Consider the following 13,222-nt stretch of genomic DNA (forward strand, 5'->3'; position numbering starts at 1 on the left):
AATCTTCTACTCTTCCTACCAGTCCATCCCCCACAGTTACTACCTTTTGTACCACTAGCCCCTCCCTCCTAGATTGTAAGCTCCAAGGATCAGGGCCCTCCTATCCCTCTAGTATTGAACTGTATTGTTGCTGTATTGTCTCCCATTATATTGTAAAGCGCTGAGCAAACTGTTGGCGCCATAAATCCTGTATAATAATAAGAAGAAGAGTTTGTGGTGCAGTTTTAACGCTTGGCAAACACCTATCAATCGCCTTAAAACCGCGCATAGGGTGTTTTGGGAGCGTTAAAAACGCTTCCCAAATGCCTCTCAAATGCTATAGGGGCGTTTGGTAGGAGTTAGAAATAAAGTCAAATGTGAACGAGCCCTTACTCTTTTAGGGGTTGTTTTACTAAAGGCAAATAGACTGTGCACTTTGCAAAATGCAGTTCCTCCAGTGCTTAGTAAATGGGCAGAATCTCTGCTGACTTCCATCATCCAATCATGTGCAAGAAAAATGCATTTTTTTTATTTTTCTTGCAGGCGATTGGCTAGTAAAGCTTCACCTCATTTACTAAGTTTACTAAGTTCTGGAGTAACTGCACTTGCAGAGTACACAATCTATTTGCCTTCAGTAAATCAACCCCATGGTCTTTGGTCACACCAAATCTGGCTTTGAAACGGTGCGACTTCCCTTGAATTTGCACTATTTCAAAGTCGGATGTCAGTGCGACTTCACGCGTGACTTGGAAGACATCTGTGCGGCTTCATGCAGATGTCTATGCAAGTCGCACCTGAACTTGCAAAAATTGGTGCACAAAGTACTTTCCAAATTGGTGCGACTCTGCCAGAGTTGGAATCGCACTGATATGACTGCTTCCATTGTGGATAATAGGGTGCGACTTGTTATGTGATTTGAAATCAAAATGCATGACAAGTTGCACCGATGTGACCAGGGACTTGTAGGACAGACTTGTGTACAGACATACACATCACTGTCTATTCATGGACTGCAGACACATGAATGTAAACAAAGCAATGTTTATACCTGTTTACAAAGGATATGTAGGTTGCAGGGGCGGACTGACCACTCGTGCACTCGGGCACTGCCCGAGGGCCCGGGGTCAGTAGGGGGCCCCATGAGATGCCCCTGGTACCTTTTTCATAGGCTTTTTTGAGTTTGGGCAAGGACACAGGGGCCCCATGATCCCTTATTTCCCGGGGGCCCCATGAGTTGTCAGTCCGACCCTGGTAGGTTGCATACAAATATGTAAACGGTGTCCACACCACACGTGAAGTATTGCCACAAACATTATAGCGAGAGCAATCATTCTAACACCAAACCTCCTGTGTATCTATAAATTGGTAACACGTAAAAGGCCTTTAAATCATTGCCTATGAAGAGTTTTAAGTACAGTAGTTTGTCGCCATTCCACAGGCGTGTGCAATTTTAACCTCCCTATTAATTATGTCCATATTTCTGTGCTCAAAGCGGTACTTTTTTTTTTGCATGGAAATATGTATTTTTTTTTATTGTAGGCCTGTAATTCTTAGGAATAACTCACTGAAATCTGTCCGAACAAGAGTCTAGTAAACATCCCGGGTATGATACAATTTGAAACACAAAATCATAAATTATAATTTAATAAATAATCATCAAAAATAATTAAGGACCTTCTACGGCCCTGTCCAGCTCTCCTAGAGTAACTGCCTGTCTCCTGGAATCTCCTCCATGCTCTTGAGACTGTGCTGGGAGACACAGCAAACCTTCTGGCAATGGCATGTATTGATATGCCATCCTGGAGGAGTTGGACTGCCTGTGCATCCTCTGTAGGGTCCAGGTATCACCTCATGCTACCAGTAGTGACTGACTCTAGCCAAATGCAAAACTAATGAAAAACAGTCAGAAAAGATGAGTAGGGAAAAAAATGTCAGTGGCCTCCACCTGTAAAACCATTCCTGTTTTGGGGGTCGTCTCATTGTTGCCCATCTAGTGCACCTGTTGTTAATTTCATTAACACCAAAGCAGCTGAAACTGATTAACAACCCCCTCTGGTACTTAACTGACCAGATCAATACCCCAGGAGCAGGGGCGGACTGACAACTCATGGGGCCCCCGGGCAATAGGGGATCATAGGGCCTCTGTGACCTTGCCCAAACTCAAAAAAGCCTATGAAAAAGGTACCAGGGGAATTTCATGGGGCCCCCTACTGACCCCGGGCCCTCGGGCAGTGCCGAGTTTCCAAATGGTCAGTCCGACCCTGCCCAGGAGTTTCATTGACTGGATGCTATACTCTGAATAAAAGGGTTCCTTTCTTTTTTTTAGCAGTATATATTCCTATCACAGAGTTCCGGTAACATTCATTATCATAAGATTCTAATTCAGGTCAGTCTAATCTGGTAAGAAATGACAAGCGTGTTTATTGCTCGTGTTTTGTGCGTTTCCTGGGCTCCTAATAATTGAAGGGGATTATCCTAATCTTTAGAAAGTCTCAGCTCCATGTTTCTACAAACACCGACGGTCCGCACTCCAATACACACTGCGGAATTTCAAAAATGATCCCCAGAGCCAAAACCCAGCTTGTGGCTCACTGAACACAGCCTGTTTATTTCATCCCCTATTACAGGCAACTGGCAGCTCCATGGCACATACCGAGCAGACATGCCAACTCCCCGGATCCTTCTACAATCTACAGATCATCACAACTGGAGACGAGCGATTGTAGGTGACTGTACTCATCAGAACCACCAAGAACAAGGACTTCCATCCCATCACCAGCCACAATCAGCAACAACACAACACACACAATGTTCTACCAACAGCAGGAGTACCCATAAATATGATAGATAGATAGATAGATAGATAGATAGATAGATAGATAGATAGATAGATAGATAGATAATAGATAGATAGATAGATAGATAGATAGATAGATAGATAGATAGATAATAGATAGATAGATAGATAGATAGATAGATAGATAGATAGATAGATAGATAGAGAGATAGATAGATAGATAGATAGATAGATAGATAGATAGATAGATAGATGATAGATAGATAGATAGATAGATAGATAGATAGATAGATAGATAGATAGATAATAGATAGATGATAGATAGATAGATAGATAGATAGATAGATAGATAGATAGATAGATAGAGAGAGATAGATAGATAGATAGATAGATAGATAGATAGATAGATAGATAGATAGAGAGAGATAGATAGATAGATAGATAGATAGATAGATAGATAGATAGATAGATAGATAGATAGATGGATGGATGAGAGAGAGAGAGATAGATAATAGATAGATAGATAGATAGATAGATAGATAGATAGATAGATAGATAGATAGATAGAGAGAGAGGATTGAGTCCCCATCTGAGCCCCCTTACATTATGGTCCAGATCAGACCCCCCCCCCCCTTACATCAAGAACCCCATTAGAGCCCCCTTACATTAGAGTCCCCATTAGAGCCCCCCCCCCCTTACTTTAGGGTCCCCATCATACCTCCCCTTACATCAGAGTCCTATCAGAGCCCCCCTTAAATTAAAGTCCCCTCCTTACATCAAGGTCCGATCCCAGCATACATCAGGGTCCCCATCGGAGTCTTCCTTACATTGGAGTCCCAATCAGTGTCCCTATCAGTACAGCCTTTACATCCCAGCCCCCTTATATCAGGGATATGCCACTGATTCTAGCTGCAGTTGTATCTGGCCCCCAGTTTGTTGACCCCCAGTTTAGCGGACGGGAAAACACAGTTTTACTTACCTGATCTCCGCTCCCCTGTGCATTGGCGATGGATGATTCCTCAATGTCCTAACATCCAGTGCAGGGATATGGGCCATGCATTGTACCTGATGACCTCAGAGGACCTGTGACCACCAGAGCATAGAGAAGAAGAGGCTGTAGGGACCGGTGTAGCAGCGTGGAGGCAGATGGCTAAAGCTCAGCTTTGAGATGAAGAACACTTTCTGTGTGCAGAGAATACCCGGGGACCCGGCTAGGATTCTGGAGTTCTTGTGACATCCTGCATACTGAACTGATATCAGACAATGATTCCGGCCTTCTCCTCTGAACTATAAAACACTCCCTATGTAGTGAAGGGGGGACTCTGATGAGGACCCTGATGTACGGGGGGAATCTGATGGGGAACCTGATGTAAGGGGGGACTCTGATGGGGGAACCTGATGGAAGAGGGGACTCTAATGGGGAACTTGATGTAATGGGGGACTCTGACGGGGAAACTGATGTAATGGGGGTCTCTTACCGAGAATCTGATGTAATGGGGAACTCTGACCGGGAACCTGATGTAAGGGAGACTCTAATGGGGAACCTGATGTAAGGGAGACTCTAATGGGGAACCTGATGTAAGGGAGACTCTAATGGGGAACCTGATGTAATGGGACTCTAGTGGGAAACCTGATGTAAGGGAGACTCTAATGGGAAACCTGATGTAATGGGACTCTAATGGGGAACCTGATGTAATGGGAGACTCTGACAGGCAATTTGATGTAAGGGAGGACTCTGAAGGGAACCAGATGTACTTGGGAACTCTAATGGGGAACCTAATGTAAGGGAGACTCTAATGGGGAACCTGATGTAATGGGGGACTCTGATGGGGAACCTAATGGAAGTAGGGACTTTGATGGGGACTGTGTTCTAAGGGGGAGCTCTGATGTAATGGGGGATACTGATGGAAGGGGGGCTCTGAGGGGGATCTTGATGGAAGGGGGGGTCTATTGGTGAACCTTATATAAGGGAGGCCTCTGATGGAGACCCTGATGTAAGAGGGGACTCTGGTAGGAAACCTGAGGGGACCCTAATGGGGATGCTGATGCAATATGGGACTCTGATATTAGGCGAGCTCTGATGGGGACTCTAATGTAAAGGGGGCTCTGATGAGGACCCTTGTGTAAAGAGAAACTCTGATAGGGACTCAGATATAAGAGGATATTAACCATTAAGTGAATATTTGTAAAATATAAGATTTGGCCCCAGTACCTAAATGTTTATAGACCCGATAAAAGGACTCCTGAGCCCCATCACCACCTACAGTACCAGCGCCTGCCCAGATGTGCCAGATGGCAGCGGATCCGCGCCTAGCTCCTGCACTGTGCTCTGTCCCCTCCGCTCCGCGCTGTCCCCGCTCTGTCCCCTTCCCACCCTCCGCTCCGCACTATTCCCACTCTGGCCCATCCGCTCCTCACTGTCCCCGCTCTGCCCTCCAGTCCTCACTATTCCCGCTCTGTCCTCTCCGCTCCGCACTGTCCCCTCCGCTCCGCACTGTCCCCTCCAATGTGTCCCCTCCGCGCTGTCCCCTCCGCTCTGCACTGTCCCCGCTCTGCCCCCTCCGCTCCGCACTGTCCCCTCCGCTCTGTCCTCTACGCTCCGCGCTGTCCCCGCTCTGTCCCCTCCGCTCTGCACTGTCCTCTCCGCTCCGCACTGTCCCCGCTCTGTCCCCTCCGCTCTGCACTGTCCTCTCCGCTCCGCACTGTCCCCACTCTTCCCCCTCCGCTCCGCACTGTCCCCTCCGCACTGTCCCCGCTCTGTCCCCTCCGCACTGTCCCCGCTCTGCCCCCTCCGCTCCGCACTGTCCCCTCCGCACTGTCCCCTCCGCTCCGCACTGTCCCCGCTCTTTCTTCTCCGCTCTGCACTGTCCTCTCCGCTCCGCACTGTCCCCACTCTTCCCCCTCCGCTCCCAACTGTCCCCTCCGCACTGTCCCCGCTCTGCCCCCTCCGCTCTGTCCTCTCCGCTCCGCACTGTCCCCGCTCTTCCCCCTCCGCTCCGCACTGTCCCCTCCTCTCTGTCCTCTCCGCTCCGCACTGTCCCCTCCTCTCTGTCCTCTCCGCTCCGCACTGTCCCCGCTCTGCCCCCTCCGCTCCGCACTGCCCCCGCTGTGTCCCCCCCGCTCCGCGGTCCCATCTCTCCTCCGGCGGCCTCACCTATGTCGGCGTTGCAGAAGGCCTGCTGCGGGTGGACGGGGGAGCAGCTACAGGCGTCGGCCAGGCGATCCGAGGACCAGAGGAGGAGTAGAAGGGCCACGGGGGCCAGGAGGCCGGAGACCGGGGCCGACCGCATTCTCAAAGCCGCATGTAGATCCCGGGGAGAGCGGAGCTGGGAGTCCCGGGCGGGCGCCGTGTGCTGTGTACGCCTCGCCTGCTACTCGGGGATCAGACTCCGCCCCCTCCTCGCCTCTCCGCCACGACCCTCCGTACTGGGTGACGGGAGGATGGAGGGGACGGGGGAGGGGGATGCTGCAGACACCGGCCTGTCACTCATCATCCCGGGGAGGGGGAGGGGAGGATCGCTGCAACTTTCCTCTTCTCTGGGAGATTTACCCACATAGGGTGAGGACTGCTACCCAGGAGAGGGGTCCCTACAGGACTGGCCATGGGGAGGGACCCCTATAGGACTGGCCATGGGGGGGGTCCCCTATAGGACTGGTCATGGGGAAGGGAGAGGGGTCCCTACAGGAGTGGACATGGGGATGGGAGAGGTCCCTACAGGACTGGCCATTGGGAAGGGAAAGGGGTCCCTATAGGACTGGCCATAGGAAGGGAGAGGGGTCCCTATTGAACTGGCCATGAGAAGGAAGAGGGGTGCCTATAGGACTGGCCATGGGGAGGGGAGAGGGGTCCCTATAGAACTGGTCAATGGAAGGGAGAGGGGTCCCTACAGGACTGGCCATGGGAAGGGAGAAGGGTCCCTATAGGACTGGCTATGGGGAGGGGAGGGGTCCCTATAGGACTGGCCATGGGGAGATGAGGGGTCCCTATAGGACTGGCCATGGGGAGGGGAGGGGTCGCTACAGGACCGGCCATGGGGAGGGGAGGGGTCCCTACAGGACTGGCCATGGGGAGGATAGGGGTCCCTACAGGACTGGCCATGGGGAGGGGACCCTACAGGACTGGCCATGAGGGAAATGCAATGAGGTCCTGCCATCCAGACATTGCCAGAGCAAGCACTGTCCTAGAACAGACCCTGCAAGGACAGTCATTTGTGCCAGTCCTAGTATAGACCATACAACAAGAGTCCTTGGGGACAGTCCTAGTATAGACCATACAACAAGAGTCCTTGGGGACAGTCCTAGTATAGACCCTACAATGACAGTCCTTAGTGGTGGTCCTAGCAGACCCTTCAACAACAGTTCCAATAGACACTTTACAATGGCATTCCTTTGTGACAGTCCTAGTATAGATTCTGTGATGACAGCCCTTTGTGACAAACCCAGTCCTTTTTTGCAGTCCTAGCAGACACCCTATAATGACAGTCCTTTGTGGCAGTCCTAGCAGACACCCTATAATGACAGTCCTTTGTGGCAGTCCTAGCAGACACCCTATAATGACAGTCCTTTGTGGCACTCTTTGTATAGATCCTAGAATTACAGTCCTTTGTGAATGTCCTAGTACAACCTGCAATGGCAGTCCCATTACAGAGCCTACAATGACAGTCCCTTGTGACTGTCCTAGTAGATTCTGCAATGACAGTCCTTTGTGGAGGTCCTAGAAAACACTCTGAGATAACAGTCCTTTGTGGCAGTCCTAGCAGACACCTAGCAACGACAGTCATTTGTGGCAGTCCTAGTATGAATCCTAGAATAACAGTCCTTTGCAACAGTCCTAAGAGGCACCCTGCAAATGAGCATCCTTTGTGACTGTCCTAATTCTAGTAGACACTTTGCAATAACAGTCCTTTGTGGCGGTCCTAACCAAAATTCTGCAACAACAGCCCCAGGAGACACCCTACAATGACAGTCCTTTGTGGAAGTCCTAGTCAGGGGCGGACTGACCATTTGGAAACTTGGGCACTGCCTGAGGGCCCGGGGTCAGTAGGGGGCCCCATGAGTTGTCAGTCTGTCCCTGGTCCTAGTATAGTCTCTGAATTCTCTGCATCCCTAGCTGATACCCTGCAATGACAGTCCTACCAGGCACCCTACAATGACAGTCCTACCAGGCACCCTACAATAACAGTCCTTTGTGGCAGTCCTAGTATAGTCTCTGAATTCTCTGCATCCCTAGCTGATACCCTGCAATGACAGTCCTACCAGGCACCCTGCAATGACAGTCCCTTACGGTGGTCCTAGCAGGGAGGAGCTGACTTCCAGGGAAAGTCCCAGGTTCTACAGGTTTATTCTGGGAAACATTTGTCCTGGAAATCTCCACAATTTATTTTACGGACACAACTTGAGCACTAAGTCCGGACAAGGACAGGAGAAGTGACTTGTTTTGGAAAGTAGGGGCTCCATAGCTGTCCTCGTATCGTCACATTCCTACAGTCCCAGTCCCTTCCTTCTGTGAATTTTGACAAAGGTTTCTGGTCGCTGACCATCACACCTATAGGAGATTCATGGACATCCTAGCCAAACCCGTGACCATTAATACGGACTTGGCTCCACCTTGTGGCTATAACAGCTTCCACTCTTCATATTTGGACTCTCATCCCAACCCTATCTCTACTTCGACCCAGGGGTGGACTGACCATTTGGAAACAGGGGCACTGCCCGAGGGCCCGGGGTCAGTAGGGGGCCCCATGAGATGCCCCTGCTACCTTTTTCATAGGCTTTTTTGAGTTTGGGCAAGGATACAGGGGCCCCATGGTCCCCTATTGCCAGGGGGCCCCATGAGTTGTCAGTCTGCCCCTGCTTCGACCCTTAACACCCCACAGGTGACTGAACCCCGAAAAACCATCCTATCACCTGGTCAGCCGGATACCGTCCTTTCACCAAACGTATCGGCACTCAAAGCCAAAAGTCACAATGAGAACTGAGAAGAACCTACAAGGAAAACTAGTGATCCATCCAGCTGTGCAGCCACAAAGGTCTGTGGTCACTGGGTGGGCTCAGGAAAAGTGTCCAATCTAGGCGTGTCCCTGAGATCTGACCTTCAACGTGGAATTGATTCTCTCTAACAAAGTCTATCGCAGGACTGTGGACACAAACAGATCAGATACGCTGCTGCAGGAAAGACCAGACGTCCTCAACTAGGACTGCACAGCTCTTCCATGCCACCGAAGAGCCAAGACATGACATCTACATTTCTTATAGTTGTCTGTAAAGGTGGCATTCTGATCACCAATGTAAGGGGCATTCTTCCCACTGACCCCCAATGTAAGGGGCATTCCTTCCACTGACCACCAATGTAAGGGACATTCTTCCCACTGACCCCCAATGTAAGGGGCATTCTTCCCACTGACCACCAATGTAAGGGGCATTCTTCCCACCGACCACCAATGTAAGGGACATTCTTCCCACTGACCCCCAATGTAAGGGGCATTCCTTCCACTGACCACCAATGTAAGGGACATTCTTCCCACTGACCCCCAATGTAAGGGGCATTCTTCCCACTGACCACCAATGTAAGGGGCATTCTTCCCACTGATCACCAATGTAAGGAGCATTCTTCCCACTGACCACCAATGTAAGGAGCATTCTTCCCACTGACCATCAATGTAAGGGACATTCTTCCCACTGACCATCAATGTAAGGGACATTCTTCCCACTGATCACCAATGTAAGGGGCATTCTTCCCACCGACCACCAATGTAAGGAACATTCTTCCCACCGACCACCAATGTAAGGGACATTCTTCCCACCGACCACCAATGTAAGGGACATTCTTCCCACCGATCACCAATGTAAGGAGCATTCTTCTCTCTGACCACCAATGTAAGGAGCATTCTTCCCACTGACCACCAATGTAAGGGACATTCTTCTCTCTGACCACCAATGTAAGGAGCATTCTTCTCTCTGACCACCAATGTAAGGAGCATTCTTCCCACTGACCACCAATGTAAGGGACATTCTTCCCACCGACCACCAATGTAAGGAGCATTCTTCCCACCGACCACCAATGTAAGGGACATTCTTCCCACCGACCACCAATGTAAGGAGCATTCTTCCCACCGACCACCAATGTAAGGGACATTCTTCTCTCTGATCCCCAATGTAAGGGACATTCTTCTCTCTGATCCCCAATGTAAGGAGCATTCTTCTCTCTGACCACCAATGTAAGGAGCAGGGGTGGACTGGCAACTCATGGGGCCCCCGGGCAATAGGGGATCATGGGGCCCGTGTCCTCGCCCACACTCAAACCACACCCAAAAAACCCTTTGAAAGGTACCAGGGGCATCTCATGGGGCCCCCTACTGACCCCGGGCAGTGCCCAAGTTCCCAAATGGTCAGTCCGCCCCTAGTAAGGAGCATTCTTCTCTCTGACCCCCAATGTAAGGAGCATTCTTCCCACTGATTGCCACTGTAAGGGGCATTCTTCTCTCTAACCACCAATGTAAGGGGCATTCTTCTCTCTAACCACCAATGTAAGGGGCATTCTTCTCTCTGACCTCCAATGTAAGGAGCATTCTTCCCACTGACCACCAATTTAAGGGGCGTTCTTCTCTCTGACCACCAATGTAAAGGGCTCTCCTTTCAGTGACCACCAATTGGGAGAACATTTTCTATGATGGTTTCTGCAGTCCCTGAGAACTGTCACATTCTGGGGAAAGATGAAGCAGTTATTACATTATCGACTAACAAAAAAAACAGTTGAAGCTCACGTCTAATTTAGCAATAATGCTGTGAAGCAAGAGAGGGGGCGGTAAGAACAAATGTTTTCTTGCAGTAAGAAAATGTACACTGCTCAAAAAAAATTAAAGGAACACTTTTCAGAGTATAGTATCAAGTCAATGAAACTCCTGGGATATTAATCTGGTCAGGTAAGTACCAGAGGGGGTTGTTAATCAGTTTCAGCTGCTTTGGTGTTATTGAAAATTAACAACAGGTGCACTAGATGGGCAATAATGAGACGACCCCCAAAACAGGAATGGTTTTACAGGAGGAGGCCACTGACATTCTTTTCCCTACTCATCTTTTCTGACTGTTTTTTACTAGTTTTGCATTTGGCTAGGGTCAGTGTCACTACTGGTAGCACAAGGCGATACCTGGACCCTACAGAGGTTGCACAGGCAGTCCAACTCCTCCAGGATGGCATATCAATACGTGCCATTGCCAGAAGGTTTACTGTGTCTCCCAGCACAGTCTCAAGAGCATGGAGGAGATTCCAGGAGACAGGCAGTTACTCTAGGAGAGCTGGACAGGGCCGTAGAAGGTCCTTAACCCATCAGCAGGACCGGTATCTGCTCCTTTGTGCAAGGAGGAACAGGATGAGCACTGCCAGAGCCCTACAAAATGACCTCCAGCAGGCCACTGGTGTGAATGTCTCTGACCAAACAATCAGAAACAGACTTCATGAGGGTGGCCTGAGGGCCCGACGTCCTCTAGTGGGCCCTGTGCTCACTGCCCGCCACCATAGAGCTGGATTGGCATTTGCCATTGAACAGCAGAATTGGCAGGTCCACCACTGGCACCCTGTGCTTTTCACAGATGAGAGCAGGTTCACCCTGAGCACATGTGACAGACGTGAAAGGGTCTGGAGAAGCCGTGGAGAACATTCTGCTGCCTGTAACATCGTTCAGAATGACTGTTTTGGTGGTGGGTCAGTGATGGTCTGGGGAGGCATATCCATGGAGGGACACACAGACCTCTACAGGCTAGACAGTGGCACCCTGCCATTAGGTATCGGGATGAAATCCTTGGACCCATTGTCAGACCCTACACTGGTGCGGTGGGTCCTGGGTCCTCCTGGTGCAGACAATGCCCGGCCTCATGTGGGGAGAGTATGCAGGCAGTTCCTGGAGGATGAAGGAATTGATACCACTGAATGGCCCCCACGCTCGCCTGACCTAAATCCAATACAACTCCTCTGGGATATCATGTTTTGGTCCATCTGATGCCGCCAGGTTGCACCCCAGACTGTCCAGGAGCTCCATGATGCCCTGGTCCAGGTTTGGGAGGAAATCCCCCAGGACACCATCCGTGGTCTCATTAGAAGCATGCCCTAAATCACTTTGAATGTGATATTGCAGGAGTGCGCAAAATCACGTATATATACACATGATTTTGCAGTTCCGGGTAGGGGCAGCGTGCACCCTACCAGCACTGCCATTTACGGCCTTGGCGGTCAATCACCGGTTCCCGGCTGGTGATTCTCCACCGGCACCCGGCAATCTCCAGGGATTAAAAAAAAAAAGGGGAGAGACCTGTACGTAAACAATACAGATCTCTCCACTGTCAGCTCCTACACACTGATTTGTATGGCTCTGCACAGCAGAATATGTCACTTTCTCACATTTTTGAATTTCCCGCCGGTTCCATCCCCGTACGTCCCGACGTCGCAGGGACCGGAACCCGGAAGACAGATGCCAGCATCGGCTGGAGGACATTGCCGGGGACACTGCAGGGGGGGCATCACGGGAGCGCAGGACAAGGTAAGTGCAGAAGAGATCCTAGAGCAGTGCCTCAAGGTATTCCCGAGTGTAGCTCAGGGTTACCGCTTGTGGTACTGAAACTTTACCCCGAGCTACACCGGGGAATACCGCCAGGGAGGTTAAGGTATGCTATGTGAACGAGAACACGGAACAAATATAAAGTACATGTTAACCCGATTGAGCTGCACAAGTGGAAGTATACTTTAAAACCATCGTCTCCCCTAAATCTGACACTTTTGGGTGGGTTTAAATTTCCTTGAAGAAACAAAGGGGGAAAAATGAAGTTCAACGCAGAAAAAAAACCGCACTGGAATGCATCAAAAACCCAAAAGGGAAATCACGTCTAAAGGGATGCAGACCCTGCCACTTTCCTCCTTAGAGCCCTGCAGGTGCAGCAGCTGATTGATAATTATAAAACCACTCCGAATTCACTCTGCACATGGATGCAGACACACAGCTATTTCTTCAGAATAACAAAAAGGTAGGATTCTGCAACAAAGTTTGTTAAAATTCCTGCAATGTACATAGATCACCCAAAGGAGTTTTTTTTTTCCTGGACAAAAGTGGAGTAACTCTTTAAGCAGTTACAGCTGCCTTCCATAAATAGATAAAAGCTGACCATTGTAAGCAGCCCGTCAGTGGTAAATGGTTTGTCTTAACCATCTAACTGCCACGTTTGCTGGACAGCTTGGCCTATTACAGGAAGTCGAAAAACGACAGACTTACTGGCAGGATCACTAACGAAAAAAATAATGATACAGAAGGGGATGCAGAAAAACAAAGACTTCTGTGTTACCCTACATTCACATCTGTGTGGGTGGTACCGCTGCAGATTCGCACGAAAATTTGTGCCGCCGCACCACCCGTACAGAGAAATGCGGACCCGCGGGCGGGGGACATTAATTCTAATGGC

The 13,222-nt window shown here is 49.9% G+C and overlaps 1 protein-coding gene across 1 annotated transcript in view; it reads right to left on the reverse strand.

Moving 5' to 3' along the window:
* Positions 1-6,229, reverse strand: part of TIMP2 (TIMP metallopeptidase inhibitor 2) — a 66,879-nt gene extending 60,650 nt beyond the window's left edge. The window contains exon 1 of the mRNA XM_089672080.1: positions 5,931-6,229. Within this exon, the coding sequence (XP_089528206.1) occupies positions 5,931-6,066 (136 nt within the window). The 5' untranslated portion in view covers positions 6,067-6,229. The remainder of the gene's footprint in view (positions 1-5,930) is intronic.
* Between the last annotated feature and the right edge of the window lie 6,993 nt (positions 6,230-13,222).

This window comes from Staurois parvus, unplaced genomic scaffold (assembly GCF_062004578.1).
Source record: "Staurois parvus isolate SC_StPar_1 unplaced genomic scaffold, SC_StPar_1.0 ptg000003l, whole genome shotgun sequence".
Classification (NCBI taxonomy): domain Eukaryota; kingdom Metazoa; phylum Chordata; class Amphibia; order Anura; family Ranidae; genus Staurois; species Staurois parvus.